The 22,593-nt window shown below is 44.9% G+C and overlaps 1 protein-coding gene across 1 annotated transcript in view; it reads left to right on the top strand.

Annotated features, from left to right (window-relative positions):
* CHST8 (carbohydrate sulfotransferase 8) overlaps positions 1 to 19,083 on the top strand; it is a 248,769-nt gene extending 229,686 nt beyond the window's left edge. The window contains exons 3-4 of the mRNA XM_081872206.1: positions 13,422 to 13,459; positions 17,215 to 19,083. Of these exons, the coding sequence (XP_081728332.1) occupies positions 13,422 to 13,459; positions 17,215 to 18,363 (1,187 nt within the window). The 3' untranslated portion in view covers positions 18,364 to 19,083. The remainder of the gene's footprint in view (positions 1 to 13,421; positions 13,460 to 17,214) is intronic.
* Positions 19,084 to 22,593: the final 3,510 nt, after the last annotated feature.

Genomic DNA, 22,593 nt, shown 5'->3' with positions numbered 1-22,593 from the left:
CTTGCCACTTATAGAGTATCTCAGAGCAGGAATAGGCAAGATTTTCCCCATCAATAATCACTTGGTGATAAGTAGTGGAGAGAGGGACACAGTTTTCTTTCTCTCTAAAATGGGTCCTATCATTTTCCCATATTGCATATGTGGGAGGTGGGGACTTCATAGTGTTTTCATGTCAGAGAGGGAACCTTTGAACTGGCCAGGACTTCCAAATTCACAGCTCCTTCCTCAAAGAAGGAGAATCTGAGAGTGACTGTGTAAGCCATGGGTAGGCAACTAAGGCCTGGGGGCCGTATCCGGCCCAATCGCCTTCTAAATCTGCCCCGCGGACAGTCCGGGAATCAGCGTGTTTTTACATGAGTAGAATGTGTCCTTTTATTTAAAATGCATCTCTGAATTATTTGTGGGGCACAGGAATTCATTCATTATTTTTTCCCAAAATATAGTCTGGCCCCCCACAAGGTCTGAGGGACAGTGGACCGGCACCCTGCTGAAAAAGTTTGCTGACCCCTGGTCTAAACCATGGTGTATAAATTCAGTTGCTCTAGAGAAAATGCTGTGCTGGCTGGTGCTGATGAGGAGTCATAGTCCAAAACCGCTGGAGGGCACCAAGTTGGGGAAAGCTGGTCCATTTCTCTCTTCCTAGCGAGTGACAGTCCCACGGGTGCTTAAGCAAAGGGCAGGTGTTTTCAGCTGGACTTATTCACAAACAGATGGGCTCAGGCATGTAAAATATTCTTGTGATTACATAGCCGAAGGAGTCTTAATGGGGAAAATCTATCACACACCAAAGGCTGATAGCTTTGAATTCCCCCCAGTATTCTCCTTTGCAATGGCAAAAAAGGATGCATGTTTCACACTTGGCTGAGGAAGCTAGGGCTGGATTCTGCCTCTCTTCATCTCACAGCTCTGGCCCAGCCTCCTTCTTTATCTCTGCATCTGTCTAGGCTCTACTTCGATGGGCAGTTGCATCCCCCTGAAATGGATTGCTTGCAGCAGGTGAACTGGATGGCAGTGGGCCTTGGAGGCAAGTACCTGCTTGGTACTTGTCAGTCCAGAACTTGGGACTGACATTTGCAGAGCAGAGGCACCAATGCAGGGGGAAGGCAGCCAGGAGGATGAGGATGCCTCCCGGAAGAGGCCTCGGAGCTGCCACCTTGGTGATGGAGGCCTGCCTGGTGATGTGCCTCTTGGCCCCAGCAGATGTTTGGGAAAATAATGACATCTGACTAGTTTGCATTCCAGCTAGCTTTGGCGTTCAGGGGAGGCTCGCACCACCCGGCTCATCTCACTCGCCCTGCTTTCTCCGTGGCAGAATACCAGCCAACTCAGCTATGCAAGCAAACACCTGCAAAAGGCTTAGGGACCGGAGGGCAGGTGCTGCCAGTCAGAGTAGGCGATGCTACACTAGATGTGCAAAACAAAATATTGTCTGACCTGGTGTAAGACAGCACCTCACATTTCTATAAACCAAAGTACTGGTGCAGAGCAGCTTCAGGAGAGAGTGGTTTGTAGAGGGGGTGGAGGAACAGAGTATTAACCCTTCCTTGTCTGCTTGTCTGCTACTACAAGGAACCAGCAGACAGAAGGAAGGCCTGCAGCAGCCAGGAAGTCTTGCCGGAGGGCAAAAGCAGTGGTGGAGTAACATACTGCAGCCCCCGGAGCAGAGAACAGGCGTGGGCGTGGCTGGCATGAGTCCCGGGGGCGTGGCATATCATCCGGGGGGAATGGTGAGTGGTGCAGGGGCGGGGCGTGTCGCCCACGGGGGCATGGCAAGTGGTGCGGGGTTATGGCGCATCACCTGCAGGGGCATGACACATGTCCTGGATTGTGCGGCATGCGGTGTACGTCCCGGGAGGGTGCAGCATGCAGCATGCATCCTGGGGGAGTGGCCGTGATGGCACCCTTTCCCCCAAATGGTGCCTGGGACGGTATGCTCGTACGTCGGTGGGCAAAGGGAGGACTTTATGCCATCATTGCTCCCTATATCTCCAAACCCTGCTGGAAAGCCTAAAGCACATTGCCTTCAAGCTGACTCCTAGTATAGACCACAAGCATCTGGGGCCCGTGAGAGGTTTTCAGCACTCTCCATGAGGACAGGACACTGCCAATGGGCCAGTAAGCAGTGGGGCAGAGCTCCCCTAGTAAGTAACATAAAGACATAACTAAATCTTTCCAATCTTGCTGCAGACCCAGGTCTGAAACAGAAAGAGCCTTGGTCTGTTTGGTGGATGCGTTTTGCTGGGAAATGGATACAGGTGGGGAGTCTGACCCTGTTGGTTCTCCTGGGGCTCTCAACAACTTTGACAGCATCAACCCTTTGGATCTTTTTCTTGTATCCTTTTGTCTGGTTTGGGACTGGGAAGCATAGTGTTATGGTGGCTCCGATCCTTCTTGGAGAACTGGTCTCAGAAGGCTGTGCTGAGGAGTATCTGCTGGACCACAGAAAGTAGGGGGTATTGGATGCCCAGAACCAAAAGGTGGTGGCAGACGTAGCTTTTACACTCACTTCTCTGTGCAGCTCCTTTCCTGGCAAGAAGCCAGGCTCATGACTCCGCCCATTATGCCTGCCTGTACCAAGAAGGACCAAAGGGGAGGACTTGCTTCCCCACCCTTCCAAGCTGTGCCTCCACAAGCCAGTCTAGGCTCTGCACAGATTCCAGTTAAGACCGACGGTTGGGTAATAAAAATAGTAATAACCCGAAGGAAGGCTGGTGCCTTGTTAGAGCCATGCTTTCTCAGAAGGCTGTCTTTCTGCAAATATCAAATGTGACAGTGGAGAATAACTGAAATGTGTTAAGTACAAACCCCAAGTACGGTAAGTGCTGACAGAGCTTGAACGCTAATGATGCTAATTAGTGATATTCCCAGAGATAGGGCCATGGTGGGACTGGGGGGCAGAAGAGCCTCAGACTGGCTTTTCAGCTCTCATTGCAGAATTCTTAGTAAATATCAATTAAGTCTAGGAAATGTCACTCTCTCATTAGGATGCCTAAAAATGTAAGCAAGAAAAACAAACAAGCTGTGGTATCTGCCAGGAAGCTTGTCAAAGTCTTTTTTTTTAAAAAAAAATAATTTTTATTAAAGTTTCAACAAATCTTATAATAACACAGAAAACAAAACAACACAACAACAAACAAAAAACAACAAAAAACAAAAATTAAACAAACTTATAAAAGTTCAACTCTTAGTTTCATACATCTTTCTTTCTGGACTTCCTCACATCTCCCTTTTCTGTTTTCACATTTCCAATTTAATTTCAGCAGATTTTTCCTCTATTTTAACTGGTTTGGTGTATCTTAATTTCTTTTGAGTTAACCATTCCTACTGCTATCCACTCATCTTCTAATCTCCCATCCTTAGGTTAACTTAGCTGTGGTTCTTTTACTTGTTACTTATAAAACATCTTTGCACATTCCTTTCAGCTTTGTCACTAATGCCACATTGTCTCAATATCCTGCATCACATTAACATTCATATAGTTTACAATGTTTTTGCAGATAATCTTTAAATTTCTTCCATTCTTCTTCTGTTTGTTCTTCTCCCGTGTCTCGGATTCTGCCAGTCATTTCTGCTAGATCCATATAGTCTATCAATTGCGTCTGCCATTCTTCCAGGGTGGGCAAATCTTGTGTCTTCCAATACTTTGCGATGAGTGTTCTTGCTGCTGTTGTTGCATACATGAAAAAAGTTCTATCCTTCTTTGACACCTTCTGACCGACAATGCCCAGAAGGAAGGCCTCTGGTTTCTTAAGGAAGGTATACCTAAATACCTTTTTCAACTCATTATAGATCATTTCCCAGAACGCCTTTACCCTTGGGCATGTCCACCAGAGGTGAAAGAATGTTCCCTCAGTTTCCTTACATTTCCAACATTTATTATCAGACAAATGATATATCTTTGCAAGCTTGACTGGTGTCATGTACCACCTGTAAATCATTTTCATAATATTTTCTTTCAAGGCATTACATGCCGTAAATTTCTTTTAATTAAACTTGCCCATGTATGTTTTGAGTAGTCCATCTTTAACTTGTGTCATGTATGAAATACGCAATTTTGATGTGACTGAAACTTTTTCCCCCTGTTAATCACATTGGTGAGCCCAGCCAATCAAGGATCACACCATGAATAGGATTGTTGTTGCTATTATTATTAATTACTCGCCCTTCACCCTAGGGTCCCAGGGTGGGTTACAACATTTAAACACAATATTAAATAAATTATGTTAATAGTATTATAATGTTGATTACTAATCAGAGTTGAATGCCTAATGGCATGATTGGGTGTAATTAAGTGCAAGGGAAATTTAACTGATCCCCCCCCCAAGAAATGCTAAGAACAACATCAGTGGAGCACCCATTTCCAGCTTTAGTTTGTTCACCAGTTCCAACCAGTTAGTCTTACCACAGTGGACCATGCATTTGTAACCTTACATTTAGATGGTTGCAATGCACTATATGAGGGGCTACTTCTTGCACCTGGTTTAGAAGCTGCAGCTAGTTCATATGCAACCGCTAGAAGCCCAGGGGGGTCCCAGTTTCTCACACATTACTTTACTGTTGAAAGAACTGCACTGGTTGCCTGTCAGATATGGAGCCTTCTTCAGAGCTTTGCTGTTGAAATCTAAGGCCCTAAGCAACTTGGGACCACTGCTTCCCTCAGCACACACCAAGATGATCTTAAGATGATCCAAAGAGACATTGTTGGCCAGTCTACAACAGAAGTATATCTTCTCAGTGAGAGCACTCTGGGATACCCTTGAGAAGAAAAGTCAGTAACCAATTTTAAACGGGTTGATGGGGCTGATGTGAATTGTAGTTAAGCAAAAGTTGGATGGTCCTAGTTTAGCTATCCCTGGATTAAAGAGTCCTTCCTTGGGAAGGACCTCCATCAAGGAGGCTGGGCTGGCAGGATCTTACTTCTCCATTGCCCCTCCATTGCCCCTGAGCCTAACACTTAAGTCAGATTTGATGCCCTTTGCTGGCGCTGTTGAAAGCCCTTTGTAGCATACCCCCTGTCAGTGGATCTGACCAGCAGGACTGGTACCCTCCCACCAGCTCTTTGCCTCCATCATCCCCGCAAATGCTCCCATTTCCTCCATCACTTCTGGTTCAGCAGTAAACTATATTTTCTTATTACAACCAACCCACAAAACTAAGCTTTACACAAGTCATAATCTGTCTGCAAATCAAGCCTGCAGACAACACCTAATCTTGCTTTGTGGGTAAACTATGGTTTGTAGAAATCATAACTTGCACAGTTTGGCTGCAGTAGCAGATGGTGGTTTGTCACTAAATTGGAAGGACATCAAATCATGAAATGGAAGCTGGAGGTGAATAAACTGAAGGCTAATTCACAAAGCACTTACCATATTTTTCCATGTATAAGACATAGGTTTTTTCCCTTAAAAAATAATGTCAAAAATTAGGGGGTGTCTTATACGCAGATACATCTCCCCCATTTCCTTAAATCTGAGTCCTCAAAAATAGGGGGCGTCTTATACATGGGGACATCTTATAGATGGAAAAATACAGTAATTGTGGTTCAGTGTTACTTCTGAATAAGTAAAGAAGAAGAAATGAGTACCCTGTTTCAGAAAAAAGAAACCAGATCTTGGGTTTGAAAAGGTTTGACTTATTGCACTGTGCTCACTGTTGCAACTTAACAAAATATTTCCTGGGAGGTTAGTCCCATCCACTCAATTGAGCTTGGTCCCAAGAAGGATGCTTTGGACTGTAGCCTAAATATTATTATTCCTGCCCTCTCCACTTTTCATCAGCAGAAAATGCTCCTAGATTCAATTCAAATGTTAAGTAAACTCTATTAAAGAAAGAAAAAAGATCCTCCCCAGTGTTTCTCACAGGAAGAATGCAATAAAAAGGAAAGCCTCTGTGAGAATTACCAAAAAAAGGAAGCTGTAAAAACCTTGAGTAAACAGCAAACATTAATAACTTGCTCTGAAAGGAAAACAGCCGCAGATTACATCTGCTGGACAAGAAGTTCTTTGGGGCCAGCAAACGTGTTTCAGGACTTCCTCAACACTGCTGCTGCTTCTGCACAGGGAAATAAAAGGCCTCCTCATCTGTGATCGTCTTGCACTGTTAATGTAATGTATGCACAGGCTCAGTGACCATAAATGTCTTAGGGGGCGGTGGGAAAATCCCATCAAAGAATCTTAAAATAAAGGGGTTCAATTGCGACATGCAAAGGACCCAAACTATAGACCTGTTTTGCGACACCCACCAAGCCATAGGAAGTTGGTGGCTGCTGGAAAGAGAATACTTACTCAGAGTAGACCCCTTGAAATTGATGGGCCATGGCTGGAAGCAGTAATGCAGCTGAACCACTTTCTGGAAGCCACAGGAGGGGAGAGTGTCCTTGTCCTCCAGTTCTGTTTGCAGGCTTCACTTTATGGCATCTGGACTAGATGGACCACTGGCCTGATCCAGAAGGCTCTTCTGGTGTTCTCATGTTCAGTGGAAACTGGCTTCCATCGGTTTCTCCTGAGGCATTTTTATCATTATTTTAAAGACACATTGTGAAACAGCCTCTCCATGGAATTGTCACTGGCCACTTGAAATGACACTGAAGGGTGGAGGAGATGCAGAAAGCAGTTTTTTCCCTTTCCACTGATGAAAGCTCTGTGCATGGCCCTTCTGGATCTATTAACCTTCCTTGCTTCAGTCCATTAATTTCCTCTGATGCATCAAAAGTGGGCAGCATGCTGGTGGTCGTGACTGCTGTTTCTCTTATCAGTAGAGTGGAGGGCTTGCTTGCCAAGGACTAAACTGACAGGTCAAACACAAACCAAGTCAGAGTTGGCCATTAATCCTACCTGCTTTCCAGCATGTTCAGGTCCAAAGGCTGTCGAGTCAGTACCTGGTTGCATGGAAAGGACAAGGTTCTGGCATGACTGTTCCCTCAGACCAAAGACGAGCAGAACCAGGGGAGATATACCAGGCAGTGACACACAACTGGCTCTCCAGTAGGAACTGATAAGAGCATAAGAAGAGCCTGCTGGATCAGGCCAATGGCCCATCTAGTCCAGCATCCTGTTCTCTGGGTGGCCAACCAGATGCTTGTGAGAAACCTGCAAGCAGGATTCAAGCACAAGAGCCCTCTTCCCTCCTGTGTCTTCCAGCAACCTGCATTCAGAAGCAGCTGGTCAGGATCATCACTGGCGCAGGGGGATTCTGGGAACAGTGGCAAACTTTGGTCTTTGAAGTAACCTGTGTGTGGACAAAATTCGGTCCCACCACCACCTCTCACCTTCCTTTTTACTCAATTCACTAAGTTATTGTTGCAGAGCTCTGCAGCCCCCTCTGGTGTTGGCTCCCAGTGCAGCAGAACTGGTAAAGGTAAAGGGTAAAGGGACCCCTGACCATTAGGTCCGGTCGTGACCGACTCTGGGGCTACGGCGCTCATCTCGCTTTATTGGCCAAGGGAGCCGGTGTACAGCAGAACTGTACAGCGTAGAGCAGAACTGGTAGCACTTCCCAAAAGCTGCCTCTGTTGGGGGTTCTCTGCTCCCTCCTCCAACCAGTGCACAAGAAGCCTGATGTGCCACACCCCTGCTCCATTCCTTACCTCACATGATAACTACAACCTTATCCAAACCATTCCCACCTTTCCACAGTCTTCAAACATTCCTCAAACCTGGAATGGGGCAGTGGCATCATGCTGGCCTCCAACGTTTTAAAGCTTCAGGGTATTGTTATTTTAAAAAAAAAACAGAAAACAAAACCACAATGCTTTTTCCCCCCCTTTAAGCAACAAAGTACAGTTTCCTTCCTGCTGCGGGACTGTTTGTTAAAAGAAGCCAGCCTTTCTTTTTTCGAAGGGGCATGCTGTGATATGCTAGAGAAATTCAGAACTAGGGGGGAAATGCAATCTATTTGAGTTTAAGTTAACTTCTATTGATGTCACCTTGTTTTACTTTAATTCTGTTAAGCCTTTCTTTTGTGAGGGTGGCCGCATACACAGCCTACATTTAAAGCACATTTTAGAGCACATCACTCCCCCCCAAAAAAAATAATGATGGGAACTGTAGTTTGCTAATGGTTCAGGGAATTGTACTCTGTAAGGGACAAATTAATGGGATTCTTTAGAGGAAGAAATATGCTTTGAGAGTGTGGTAGATAAAAATCAGATGAAAATAAATCTGACTCCACTGTGGGACTTGGGGATGGAAGCATCTCCTGAGACATCTAAAGGAAGCCCATCTCATTGTCCCACCAATGGGTTTAGCCTTCCTGAAGCAGCATGCCATTAATGGAATTCCTTCCCCTTGGAATTATGGGTGATGGCTTCATTTCTGGGGGGTTCAATCATCGCCCGAAATATGTACTTTTTGGCCCAGATCTTTGATGAAAACTGGACCTGAGACCTGCTGCAAAGGAACTTATCCATTTGCTCTAACAAGGTGGTTGTTTGAATTCCATGTTTGTATCAATTATTTAAATAGTTGTTTTATTAATATGCTGTTTTATTAATATTGCTGAAATGCGAATATTATAAGGTACCCCAGGAACCTGACTTATGGATGGCACTTTAGAAATGGAACAAATGAATAAACACATTGAAGGCATCCATGGTAAAGGATGGAGACACCCATCCTCAAAACAAATGCCTCAGAATGCCATCCACTTCAGAATGGGTGGCTGTCTTCATGGCAAACAAGGCTGTTATTGAGCAAAGCTGTCAAGAAACCTGAGTGGGCAAAAAGTAGAGCACCATCTACTACACTGGCTCCCAGTACGTTTCCGAGCACAATGCAAAGTGTTGGTGCTGGCCTTTAAAGCCCTAAACAGCCTTGGCCCAGTATACTTGAAGGAGCGTCTCCACCCCCATCGTTCTGCCCGGACGCTGAGGTCCAGCGCCAAGGGCCTTCTGACAGCTCCCTCACTGCGAGAAGTGAGGTTACAGGGAACCAGGCAGAGGGTCTTCTTTATAGTGGTGCCTGCCCTGTGGAAAGCCCTCTCACCAGATGTCAAGGAAATAAACAACTACCTGACTTTTAGAAGACATCTGAAGCAGTGGTGGAGCTTCATGCTGTGGCACCAGGGGACGGAGAGCAGGTGGGGGCAGGGCTGGTGCACATCCCAGAGGCAGGGCACTCATCCTGGGGGCGGGGCACGCCGCCTTCAGGGACGTGGCACCCAGCATGGGGGGGGGGAGCCACGATGGTACCATACCAGGATTGCGCTACCAGGGGTGGTGCACTCCCCCCACACTCGTCTTCCTCCGCCAGTGATCTGAAGGCAGCCCTGTTTAGGGAAGTTTTTAATGTTTGATGTTTTATCGTGTTTTTAATATTCTGTTTTGGAGCCTCCCAGAGTGGCTGGGGAAACCCAGTCAGATGAGCGGGGTATAACTAATAAATTATTACTACTAGTAGTAGTAGTATATCTGCGGGTGCTTTTTCAGTAGATAGCCAGAGTTTCTGACTCCCAGAAACTTCTGCACACTAAAATGCTGCTGGGTTTTGGTGAGGACTTCCCCTCCCCAACTCATGCAGAAACATGGCAGACTGAACTTAAAGAGTTGAAAAATTAGAAACCAAGTGAAACGAAGATTGACAGATTTGTCCCTCCCTCCCAGGGGGGCTCTCAGCATGGCGGCATCACCTGACACCCAGCGCACAAGGCAGACCGGCTGCTTTGCGTGGGAGCCACAAATGTGTTGCGATGCTTAATTCCAGGCTCTGTGGTTGTGGAGGGGTGCAAGAAGTGGAAATAAGATCAGAAAAAGCGTGGTACCATCTGAGGGTATCTATCCCATGGAATGCAACACTGGGTGCAGCTCCCGATTTGTAGCCACACCCGAGGGTCATCCAGATTCATGTGGCTTTGGAGGGTGTGATCTGCCACTGGTCGGGTTTCACACCCACAGCAGCAAGACCAAAGAAAAGTGCCTCCAATTAAAAAACGTCTGATAGGACTGAGCTGCAGCCTAGCTCTTCCATCAATAGGCTATCATGCTGTTGTGCAACAGCGCGTTGACCCGCGGTTCTCCTTGTCAAAAGTCTAGAGATTGCAAAGCCCCATTAATTAAACTGAAGCTTGCTCAGGCAGCGCTGACAGTGACAAGTGGCCGTATCCTTACCAGAGAGATGCATAAAGAAGCCAGCCAGATTGCATAATCCTCAAGCAATTTAAGTCACACATTCTCTCCATCTCTCTCTATCTCTTCCTGCATTCACTTCCAAGCAGCAAATAAGCTTTGTTAGCACGCTCAATGCCTGCATTGTAATAGACTAGCAGGCAGCGAAGCCGAAGAAGGAGAGGAGCGTTGCCTGGTGTGATGCTGCCACTGCGTGATAGACATTTGTTGGCACAATATTATCCCATTTATATACAGGGGAGTTTGCATCTTTGAATGGCCCTGGATGATGATCCAGACTCTGGGATAATTAGGTGCAGGTAGGCTGGAAATGCTGTTTGCAAAGAGCTGCAAAATGACAAGAGGCTGGGTGAGAAATATGCTTGCAAAACAAGGGGCTTTCTTGCATTTGGAAGCCTCGGGAGTTGGTGCAGCACGCCATGCAGGGCAGGGAAGAGGCTCCCCCAGTGCCCCCCCCCCAAAAAATGGTCCCCTTTCGTGCTAATAAGAGCTTTCCTCCCACAGCTAAAAGTAGTGGAGGGACTGGTAGCACTGGCGGAAGAAGAGGACTGCAGGGGGAGCGCACCGCCCCCCAGCAGTGCAATCCCAGTGGGGTGCCATTGTGGCTGCACCCCCACCCACACTGGGCACCACGCCCCTGCAGGCAGAGTGCCCAGGACGCACACCAGCCCCGCCCCGCCTGCTCTCTGCCCCACCCCCCACCCCACCCTACCCTGATGCTGGAGCATGAAGCTCCGCCACTGGCTGGCAGCAATATGGATGCAACAGAGGGGGGGGAGGAGGAGGGGCCTGGATCTGCAGAATCCACTGAGAATTCTTTCACCCTTTGTACTGATTGGAACCAATCAGAGTGAAAGGAGATGAGTTGGCCACTGAGGATTGGCTCCTAGGGTCACTCTGGAGAAGGCGCTGAGGAACTGTTCTGTACATGATACTATAATCTTTTTTATCATTGTCCCATACAGAACAACGAAATTGAAAAAATCAACATCATACATTCAAAAACCAACAAGCCTGCTATCCCAGCTATCCCAGCCTGGTTAACCCCCTAAGAACTCTGATACCCCATAATTAAATACAATATACTCCCTTACACTGTGTTTAAAACCAAAATCACATTTGGATAAAAACTTTAAAAAGCTAAGCATTTAGGAACACTGGAAACAAAAAGAGGCTTCCATTTCAAGAATAGTGCACACAAGTTGTATTGCGTGGACAGGCGGAGTCCCCAGATCCCGCGCGGTCCCCCCGTCATGTGGAATAACGACTCTAGACAACGTGCTATGGGATTAAATTGGCCACAACTTTATTAAATTTCAAATGTGGGTACACCTTGGCTCAGGCATTGGACGTTCTCCCTCCCCAGTCCCCAGCCGGGGACCTAGGGAGCATCAGGGTTATCCAGTGTGGGGGGGCGATGGGCCGGCTCTGGAGAACATATGTTCAAGCAGAGATAGCCGCCCCCGTTACGCCGCCGCAGATAGCCGCCCCCGTTACGCCACCCGTTACGCCACCTTCAAAAACCCCTTTAACGGGGAACCCTGGTATTGCCGCCGCAAAGAGGAAGATGGACTAAAGGATTCCGCCCAAGGCCTGATACCGCCAAAGTTGTGACGTTTTGCTATGGGAAAGGCGAAACCTGCCAATGCAGGGAAATTCCTTTCCGGCCCTTTAACAGCGACCTTAACGTAGCAGCGCCCGCATACCTGTGAAGAAAAGTTAACCTGCAAAATAAGACATTAACTGAGGGTGGGTAGGGTGGGAGAAGCTCTGGAGCCAAGTGAGGATTCCCAGGTAAGATCCTCCCTCTATTGTGTGGGCAGGTAATCCCTCCCCTACCTGGCCTAGTCTCCTTGGCAACACTTCCCCCAGGTGGGATTGGACAACTGACTGAGGTAGGCGGAGACCTCCAGGTATCCCACCTGGGGGAAGGCAAAGCCAAGCCTATGCTGTTGGGGCCGCTCCAGATCTAGGGGCTGCACGCGTCCAAGCAAAGGGCGCCCCCCGTTTTAAGCGGGGAGCGGACATTACTTACAACGCAGCTTCAAGGAAAACATAACTTAAGCCACTCCAAAGGAAAATATTGGAGCACCTTTCCCCACGTACATGCACAGAAAATGGTAGATCTAGCTGAAAGGCAGCACATAGAGATCTGCACTGATTGTTTCAGTGCATCCCTAATTATCATTATTATTGCATACTCTTAAAGGGGGCTGTGGCTGTGAGGGGGTGTGGCAGTGACTGTCCTGAAGGGACTCTGCAGGGCTGAAATGGCCACTAAACAACTGGTCACTGATCCCATGCTGTGGAATACTCTTCCAGCAGAGATTCAGCAGACACGCTTGAAGCTCATTTTTAGATGTGTCTTAGAAACCTCTTTTGTGCTTTTCAGCATGTTGTTTGATTAATTTGTATTGTTTTTATGATATTTTATTATTTCATTGCCCTTGCGTACTTTCTTGCACACTGCCTTGATCTTTTATATGAGGGAGCAATCTGTAAACATAGATATATGAATAGATAATAGACATGATTGTGAATGAGTTTTGATTCAGTGCTGTGTTATGCTGTCCACACAGCCTATTTAGGGAAGTTTTTAAATGACTAATTTTTTAATATATTTTTAATATTTTGTTGGAAGCCACCCAGTGGCTGGGGAAGCCCAGCCAGATGGGCGGTGTGTGTGTGTGTGTGTGTGTGTGTGTGTGTGTGTGAAATTTATAAAGTAATAATAGCAACAATTCAAAATTTAATTTAATTTGAAGCGGGGATTGATACACCTCATTGACACAGCAAAAAGAAGTTGTGCATTTCTTAGGGTCTCTTTGTAATTAGATGTGTTTGTTATTGCTGGGACCTCCGGTTTCCTTTTTCACTTGTCAGTTACCCACCCTATAGGTCTGTTATGGGGTGGGCACTTCCAGAGTGTATCATGCCCTCTAATAGTGAATTCTCATTGAAGGCAAAATGAGGCAACTGAGAAACAAGAGGAAGGTACCAGTGTGTTCAGGGAACCCACACTGTTTGTGGAAGTGCAAAATATATATTTTATAAATTATATTTTTAAAGGGGGGGTTAGCCTAATACAAGACTGAGCATGCTCAGAAACCACAGAATGTTGACTGTCAGCTGAAAAATAAAATCAAAAGTGGGGCTGCAGGAGGAAAAGAGGGATACGCCTGCTCTAAGGGAATGGCAAGCTGGAATCCTGACCAGACACACTCTGATTAGGCACGAGAAAACACTGCTGCATTTTGTTGCAGGTTCCTGCTTGTAATAATACTTTTCTTTCTTTGTTTAGGTCTGAGATATAACATGGGATCACAGCAACCCAAAAAAGTAAGTTGCCTCTTTTGAAAGGTTTTTAGGGAAGCTGCATAATCTGAATCGTATCTGAATTGCAGGGTGGTGGGAGATGTGCGCGATGGCCTTAGAGACGACAGAATGATTGGAGGAAGAGAGATTGAAGAAGGCAGAAGGCGTCACAATTCCCCAGAATACAGATGTTCTTATTAAATTCTCTCGATTTGTTAGGCCAGTGAAATGCAGTTTTGTTGGTAGCTTGTTAGGATGGATAAATCTGATGCACTTTGCCTGGGAACATTTTGCATATCCACATTATGTATCAAACTGAACTAATAAAAACCCACTTTTAAGTCCTTTAGAATTGCCGTCATGAAAAACCTTGGTGAAATTGCTCCATCTAGTGGCTCTTGGTTATTTGCAACAGCATGAACTGTCCTGTAAAAACCCCTTTGACATTTATGGGAGCGTTGCGCAGATTTTACCGGCACAGGGAGAAATTCAGTCGCAGATATCTGCTGATCATGACATGCTAGCGGTGGGTTTATAAGCAGAGTCATGATATATTGCAAACCTGAATGCTCCTGAACTCTGCATAATGACCAGCTTATGGTGTCAGTAGGTGTCAATTTGGTTAAAAGCCCATCTGCACAGATGGCTCACATCTTTCTAGAGCAATAAAGTGGAAATGCATGGGAGCCCTGGCAGAGTGAGCAATTCAAGAAAAATCAAATGAAACAAGGCACAGGAGAGGGACCAGACTGCACATGTAAGCCTGCAATCCTATGCCCCAACCCTTGCCAACCTCCAGATGTTTTGACTATGACTGCCATCGACCTGACAGCTGCTGTACACACACATAGCCCCATTACTGCTGTGTTGTCCACGTTTATTAAATACCGACAGACCTTCAAGTTCCATAAAACAACTGAGTCCATACAACTGAAGGGGAAAGAATCTTTCAAAAATACAAGAAAACCACACTGCAATTGCAACCTTGAAGGGGAAGGAGAACCACCAAGAGGAGCTGAGCCTGTTTTCATAGCCCTGCTGGGTCTTGTTGGCAAGGTGGGCAGGAGGGCAGAGGTCCTCCATCCATTTACACTCCCCTGCTCAACCAACTGTTAAAATTGTAAACCATTTGTCTTGGATTATTTAATTGTGGTTCCTCCGTTGCAGGGGGTTGCACTAGAATCATAGAATCATAGAATCATAGAGTTGGAAGAGACCACAAGGGCCATCGAGTCCAACCCCCTGTCAAGCAGGAAACACCATCAGAGCACTCCTGACATATGGTTGTCAAGCCTCTGCTTAAAGACCTCCAAAGAATGAGACTCCACCACACTCCTTGGCAGCAAGTTCCACTGTCGAACAGCTCTTACTGTCAGGAAGTTCTTCCTAATGTTTAGGTGGAATCTTTTTTCTTGTAGTTTGGAACCATTGCTCCGTGTCCGCTTCTCTGGAGCAGCAGAAAACAACCTTTCTCCCTCCTCTATGTGACATCCTTTTATATATTTGAACATGGCTATCATATCCCCCCTTAACCTCCTCTTCTCCAGGCTAAACATGCCCAGCTCCCTTAGCCGTTCTTCATAAGGCATCGTTTCCAGGCCTTTGACCATTTTGGTTGCCCTCCTCTGGACACGTTCCAGTTTGTCCGTGTCCTTCTTGAACTGCGGTGCCCAGAACTGGACACAGTACTCCAGGTGAGGTCTGACCAGAGCAGAATACAGTGGCACTATTACTTCCCTTGATCTAGATGCAATACTCCTATTGATGCAGCCCAGAATTGCATTGGCTTTTTTAGCTGCCGCGTCACACTAGATGTCCTTTGGGATCCCTTCCAACTCAACGATTAGTAGCAGTTTCTAACTCTTCACTGTGCACACGAACAAGCACGGTTCTCATATGCGATGCTATTCAATCTTCCTTCCAAAATTGCTGAGGAGAGTAAGCCCAATAGAACTCGGCTGGTCTTAGTAGGCATGTCTAGGATTTCAGAAGGCAATAGCTCAGCCTAGTGGTCCCACTTTCACCCTCATCCCACAGTGAAGGTATCTGGGCAACTTTGAATATCTGAGTCATGGTCTAGAGCTCCACATATGCAAAGGCTTCCCACTTTGTTTCACAAGAGGTATATTCTCCACGCACAAAGTCACTTCCCACTGAGCTGAGTGCAGCCCTCCTTATTGAACAGAATGGATGGCAGCAGGCACATCTGGTAAGAGCAGGCATAGGCAAACTCAGCCCTCCAGATGTTTTGGGACTACAACTCCCATCATCACTGTTAGCTAGTCCCAAAACATCTGGAAGGCCGAGTTTGCCTATGCAAAGAGCCACCAAATCATGGTGAGGTTTCTCTAGTCTTACTGAAGGTGCTTCATCCAAACAGGAAACCCCAAATTAACCTTATAATTAGAAATAAATAGGAGCAGCACCATATCATCCAGCCAGGCTTTCCCAGTGCTTGCTTGTGTTTGGGAGGGGATATCCTTTAGCCTGCATCTTCAAGGTGAGGCTGTCCTGAATGCTGCCTGTGGGGTGCTGAAGTGCTCTGAAGGAATGAGCTTGGGGTTTTTTTGCAAGCAGAGCAGTGGGTGTTGTTGTTTTTAATCTACAAGTTAAAGGAAGCTTTTCAGTTGATTTTTTGTATTTAAAAAATCTGCGGCTAATCAGCTGGAACAAAGTAAAAAATTACAAATTACCAAGAGCTCCTTGATGGTCCACCAGGAGCATTTAGACAGCCTCACTTCTCACAAAGCCCATGGACCTAGAGTAGAGAAACACAGAGACACAGAAAAACATAGAAATCTAGTGTACAAAACAGTAGAAAGTATGGGAAAACAGAGTGAGAGGCTTGGGAGGGGGGTGCTCATTTGACTCAGAGTGCTTCATTGACATTGCTGTTTGACATAGATAGGAATGAAATTACCCAATTCACCTCATCATTCAGCCCCAATACAAAGTGGTTCTACACTGCTAGTACGGTATTTACTGTATTTTTCCGTGTATTAGATGAGGGTTTTTTACTCAAAAATCATGTCAAAAAACTGGGGTCGTCCTATACATGGATAGTGCTATAGGGAGCAAGCTGTGGGAGGCCCGTGCTATAGGGAGCTTGCCGCCCGCAGTGGCGTGGGGGGAGTGGTTGCCCACTTTGCCAACCCCCAGCAATGGCCCTGCTGGGGTGATGGTGCATGTGCAATTCCCCCTAAAAAAAGCTCAACAACTTTGGGCCATCTCCCCTCATTTTCTTTAAATTTAGTCCCCTTATACATGGGGGCATCATATACACAGAAAAGTATGGTATTTCCACTTCAGCACTGAATCAGTGTCAAAGCATACCTTCGGATACAATTGTGAGCAGGTGGTACCCTCTAGAGGGAAACCTTTTGCGGTCACACATAAACTTACTTATTTATTGAATTTCTATACTGCCCTTCATCTGAGGATCACAGGGCAGTTTATAGTATAAAACCGGGGGGGGGGGAGGGGAGAGAATCTAACATAGTAAGAAACAAAATTTTAAAAACCCACAAAGCTGTTTCCTAGCTGGGTCTTTCTGGTTTGCCCCTAGAAGTGATGCTCAAGTTAAGAAGAATACATTCAAAAGCAGAAAGGTGAAAAATAATTACTGCAGCACCAAAGCTGCATGCAAGACAATGCATTTCCTTCCATAGTTAAGCTGAGCTAAAACGGTACAAATAGCATGAGCCATTAAACACTGCAAGCTGTCCGTGGTGATGAATGCTCTCTCATTTAGTAATTTCTTGGGCCTTTTCTTCCATTAGGACTGCACATCCAGCAACAATCAGGACGGGAAAATGCCTCTGTATGCTGCTGACAGATTCCCAATCGCGAACCAGAAGGCTTCGCTACACCCCGTGACCAATGGAGCTGCCCTGGAAGAAGGCACAAGCAGAAAGCAGAACATCCTGGTGGTGATTAAAGACCATTCCCAAAAAAGCGCAGGAGCTAATTCTGCCCGGACTCACAAACGAAGAAGGAGGTTTGTGATCAAAAAGAGCCCCATTCTGATAGCCGTGAACAGCTCCTTCCACAACCTGCCCATTTTGAAATCAGAGGACAGGAACGACGTCAAGTGGAAAAGCCTCTACAAGACCCAAAGAGAGCGAAAGCAGATCATGAGAGAGACTTGCTCGAAATACAAGAGCAACAACAAAAGGATCATCACACCTTATCACGTTTCCAGGATCTTCGTTGAAGATAAGTACCGAATTTTATACTGCGAGGTTCCCAAGGCCGGTTGCTCCAACTGGAAAAGGGTACTCATGGTCCTTAATGGGCTGGCCTCCTCGACCAAGGTCATACAACACAACACGGTGCATTATGGGAATTATCTGAAAAGGTTGGATGGGTTTGATCGCAAAGGGATCAACCACAGGCTGAACACTTACACGAAGATGCTCTTTGTCCGTGAACCTTTTGAAAAATTGGTCTCGGCATTTCGAGACAAGTTTGAGCATCCCAACAATTACTACCACCCGGTTTTTGGCAGACCCATCATTTCAAGGTACCGCGTCAATGCCACGAAGGAGGCACTGAGGACAGGTTCTGGGGTAACCTTTAAAGAGTTCATTCAATATCTTCTTGATGTCCACCGGCCTGTGGGCATGGATATTCACTGGGACCATGTCAACAGGCTCTGTAGCCCGTGCTTGATAGACTATGATTTTATTGGTAAATTTGAAACCATGGAGGAAGATGCTAACTTCTTTTTGCACTTAATAAATGCACCACAAAATTTGACTTTTCCTAGGTTTAAAGACAGGCATTCTGATGAAGAGAGAACAACCACCCAAATTACACAGCAATATTTCAAACAGCTCTCCCCTTCTCAAAGGCAACGTAGCTACGATTTCTATTACATGGATTATCTGATGTTTAACTACTCAAAGCCTTTTGAAGATCTGTATTGACAGTGGCAGAGGCACTGGGAGCTACTGTTGTGGTTCCTCCTATGCAAACCTGTGTAAAATAAGTTCCAAATAAACTGTACCCATTGGCAAATAAGCTAAGGACATATCTACACCACAGGTACCTACACTGGTCCCAGGGGAACCTGGGAAATGTGTTCAGAGAGGGTGGGAAATAGGGACTGTTGACAGCAGGGACCCCAGACTACAATTCCCAGGATTCTTTGTGGCAGAAGTCAGGGAAGTTAACCTGTTATAACACCAAGACAGGTTTCTAATGTAGAACCACCCTAAATTTACTCCCACATTCAGGACAATCGTTGCTACACTCTGGAAGCACAACGTGCCCTTATGTTTTTCAAGAATCATCAACCTTGCAGTAATACACCTATCCATGTTGTTGGGTTTTTAAAAAATGATTTTGGAATTAATAAATATAAAGAAAAAATGTCACCTTCAACTTATTCTTCAGTCTGCAAAGCTTGATGACACATGCTAGGCAGAGCTATGGAACAATCGCAGCATAAAAAAAGAAAGAACGATAGAACATAGCTAACAATTAGGGAAGGAAGACGAATCAGATTTAAATGGGTTTACACACAGAATTTAGAGGTTCTGTTCCAATCAAGATTTGTCCCCCAAACCACCTCTTGCCTCAAGCACTCACCTATATCCAAGCCACTAGTGCATTGTTGGGTTGTGCAGTGCATTTATATATATATATATATATATAAAAACTCTGGCTAATTATATGCAAAATTATACAGAAAATTATATACATATGGAAGAGTCACATTCCACGTGGTGCTATATTATCTGCAGCATAATTTGATAAATATCCATACATAAGTATATTTATATAGTAGTATGTTTATGTGCTGGTTGCTATAGGAAATGTGTATATACATATCATATTATATGTATAATAATGCATATAGAATCATAGAATTGTAGAGTTGGAAGGGACCCTGAGGATCATCTAGTCCAACCCTCTGCAATGCAGGAATATGCAGCTGTCCCATATGGGGAGCAAACCTGCAACCTTGGTATTATCAGCACCGCAGCCTAACCAAATGAGCTATCCAGGCTCAGTTTTTTAACTAGTGATCATTGTTCATATCTTTAATGGAACCAGTAAAACAATTTGTTCGCTTTTCCTTGACATGAAGGAGCAAGACAAAAATTAGAAAAAATATCTGTGGATAAGCTTGATACAGACATTTTCAAATAATTCCACCCCTGCTTGCACTTGGTTATATATACACCCCTTAATTGTCTCCATCCCATTATAATTTTATCTATTATGGGGGGGGGAGGTTCCAACAAGAGTGTAGGTGTTTGTTTGCATCACACAGATACAGAATGAGAAGGGGAGAATATGGATGGTTTTGTGATACTCCTTCTTGAGAAGACAGAGAAATAGGATTTTACAAAAATATGGTTAGTAAAAAATTGCTTTATGGAGCTGTTTTCAGTTGCCTTCTGGGAGTACAGAGGGTGAAGGGAAATCTTTCCATATTAAAGTGTGATTTCAAGGATGCACGAATGGAAGGCAACTAATATTTAATGAACACATGAGTGCAAAATTAAGCCAGATGTTACAATTTGCAGGATATGAATACATTCTCTTCCATCTACAGCTCCCTTATGGCACATTCATCTGCAAGAAAATGAAACACAGCACATTTACATCTTTATGCACACTATTAAAATTCTTTTAATCCTTGGCATTAACATAAATCTTTAGTTTAATCTATGTAGTCTCAGGGAATATCAAATGTTGCCTTTAAAGTAGCAAATAAATTTAGATTCCACTTCCTGCCCATCAGGGTCCTTTATTTTTAATGGTTGCAAACAGTTTATTGCCCCCTTACAAGCCTCAGAGCACAGTTCAAGGTGTCACTTTTGTCTTATAAAGCCGGAAGAGATTTGGCGAAAGCCTCTTAGCACATCTGGGTTGCACACCCACCTAACACTCTGGTTAAATCAAAAGCACGAGATGTCTACAGATGGCTGGATCTGTCAATTTTGGTTACTCTCAGTTTCTCATTTTTCCAATCTTCTGTTCAGTTTGCCACATCTATGCAGCGGTTTGCAAGTTAAGAAACAAACAGTCCGCTGACAAAAAATCACCAGCATTTTAGTGTGCCTATCTTCCGATAAACCATTTTAATGCAAATTTACCTAATAAACACATTTTTAACAAGGCATTTCCCTAATATAATGCATTTTTAGGAGTTCCTGTTTCCAGGTCCCAGACCAATTCTAGACCCTCTTGGACAAAGATGACTTTACTCCTGTATCCCATGTTATAGCTGCTATACATCCATTACCAAGATTTCAAAGACAGAATTGACACCTGGGGGGGGGGGGCGGATTTCCAAAATGTGGAGCTTTGTCCTGTATCTTAGACTACTGCAGTGCCCTCTATGTGGGGCTTCCCTTGGAAACTGTTTGGAAGCTTCTGTTATTACGGAATGCAGTAGCCAAGATTTTGACAGGGATGGATGCAAGAATGCATATGACATCTGGACTGAAGAAACTGCACTGGTTGCCTATTAGCTTCCAGTCCTAATTCAAAGTGCTCACGTTGATATTGGAAGCCCTTAAAAAATCTGGGCTCCAAATATATGAAAGAGCATCTCCTTCCTTATAGACCAGCCCAAAAATTAAGATCAGTAGAAGAGGACCTCCAGGTGTTTCCGATGTTTTCAAATTTGGGGGGAAGAGTGTTGTGAGGGGGCCTTCTGGGTGATGGCCTCAAAAATGCATATCTCTCACCATCACTTTGCAGCAGGAGCTGGGAACTGGGACCTGGCTTCTTATTTCCACCCCCCACACATGCTAACTTTGACAGGTGGGCAGAGCTGCCCATCGATCAAAATTCAGAAGGGTTTGCTGCAACTGTCAATACAGCAAATTCTTTTTGAAGCCCATTTACAGGAGCGGTTTGAGTCCCAACCGAGGCTGAAAATCCAGCAGAGCTCGCTTAATGCTCCTCAAACAACCCAGAGAAAGAGAAATGAACCCCTTTAGAAGACGTTTGTTGTTGTTACGAAAAGAAGTTCTCTAATAAAACAGCAACAGGACTGAAGAAAAGAAGTTGTGTTTGAGTAGAGATTTGAGTCATGGGCTGATCCTTCCAGGTGCTGAGTACCTTCAAGTCTCTTCATGTTGGGAAGAGATAGAAGCTCTGCAACCTGCAGAGCTGGGCCCTCAGGGGAGCAAAGAAACATGAAGACATACAGTGTGGAGGATTTGTTTTAATGGGAAGAGCTTTCATGCAGACGCTGATTTCTACATCCCAAAGTTGTGTTACTTGAAACATAAAAGAGCGCAGGGACCCTCTACTGTAGCAGTAGCCACAATAGTCTTATAAAACAGGATGTTTTATGCATGTGATTATATGTTTTTATCCATATTTTTTTTTACCTACTTTAGGATATTCAGTTAGGATTGCATGAATTTAAACTAAATATATTATGCTGATGGCTGACACTTGTGGAAGGAGATTTCTCTTACTCTTTTGGCTGTGCCCGCTCCAGGTTGGAGCAGCAGAAAGGCCAGGATGTTTGAATACTCCTCCATGGAGTAGATAGGGATGAAGGATCTGGCAATTTCAGATATCTCAGTTTCCCATTTTCCCCAACTTAAATTCCATTCTACACATTTGCTCATTAAAAAAAAAACCTCATGAAAATTCATCAGCATTTTTGTGCAAATTTCCCCGAATAAAAGCATTTTTGTATGCAGTTTTGTTTCTGCAAGTAATCTATTCTATTACTTTCCTTAATATATTCATTTTATGCACGCTTCTCCCTAATATATGCATTTGTGTAAAGATTGTGTAAACATTACACAAAACATTGTGTAAACACCGTACTGAAAAATTTCGATAAGTGCAAATTTCAATCGATTGTTGTGTCTCGGTTCCCACGTTGTTTTGTAAAGTGAGAATTGGATAGATCGACTTTTAAATGAGAACCGAATCAAATTTCACCACCATCTCTAGCCCTGTATAAATTGAATATTAGCGCACTGGAGGGGGGAGGAATCTAGGGTGCAACCTATTGACTCCCATTTTGTACATGCAGAAAAACAAGAGGGTTTCACACAAACCATTCCTTCCCCCGATCTTTCAAATGGGGCTGCCATTGCCAGGACAGCCAGGTTCTGCCACCATTTTGTGCATCCCCTTTGTTGCAAATGGTTCCAAAGGTGAGCAAGGAAGGA

This window comes from Podarcis erhardii (genome assembly GCF_964252035.2).
Source record: "Podarcis erhardii genome assembly, chromosome: 7".
Classification (NCBI taxonomy): Eukaryota; Metazoa; Chordata; class Lepidosauria; order Squamata; family Lacertidae; genus Podarcis; species Podarcis erhardii.
Note: the sequence above shows the minus strand (reverse complement) of the source record. Positions and strands in the feature narration are given on the sequence as shown.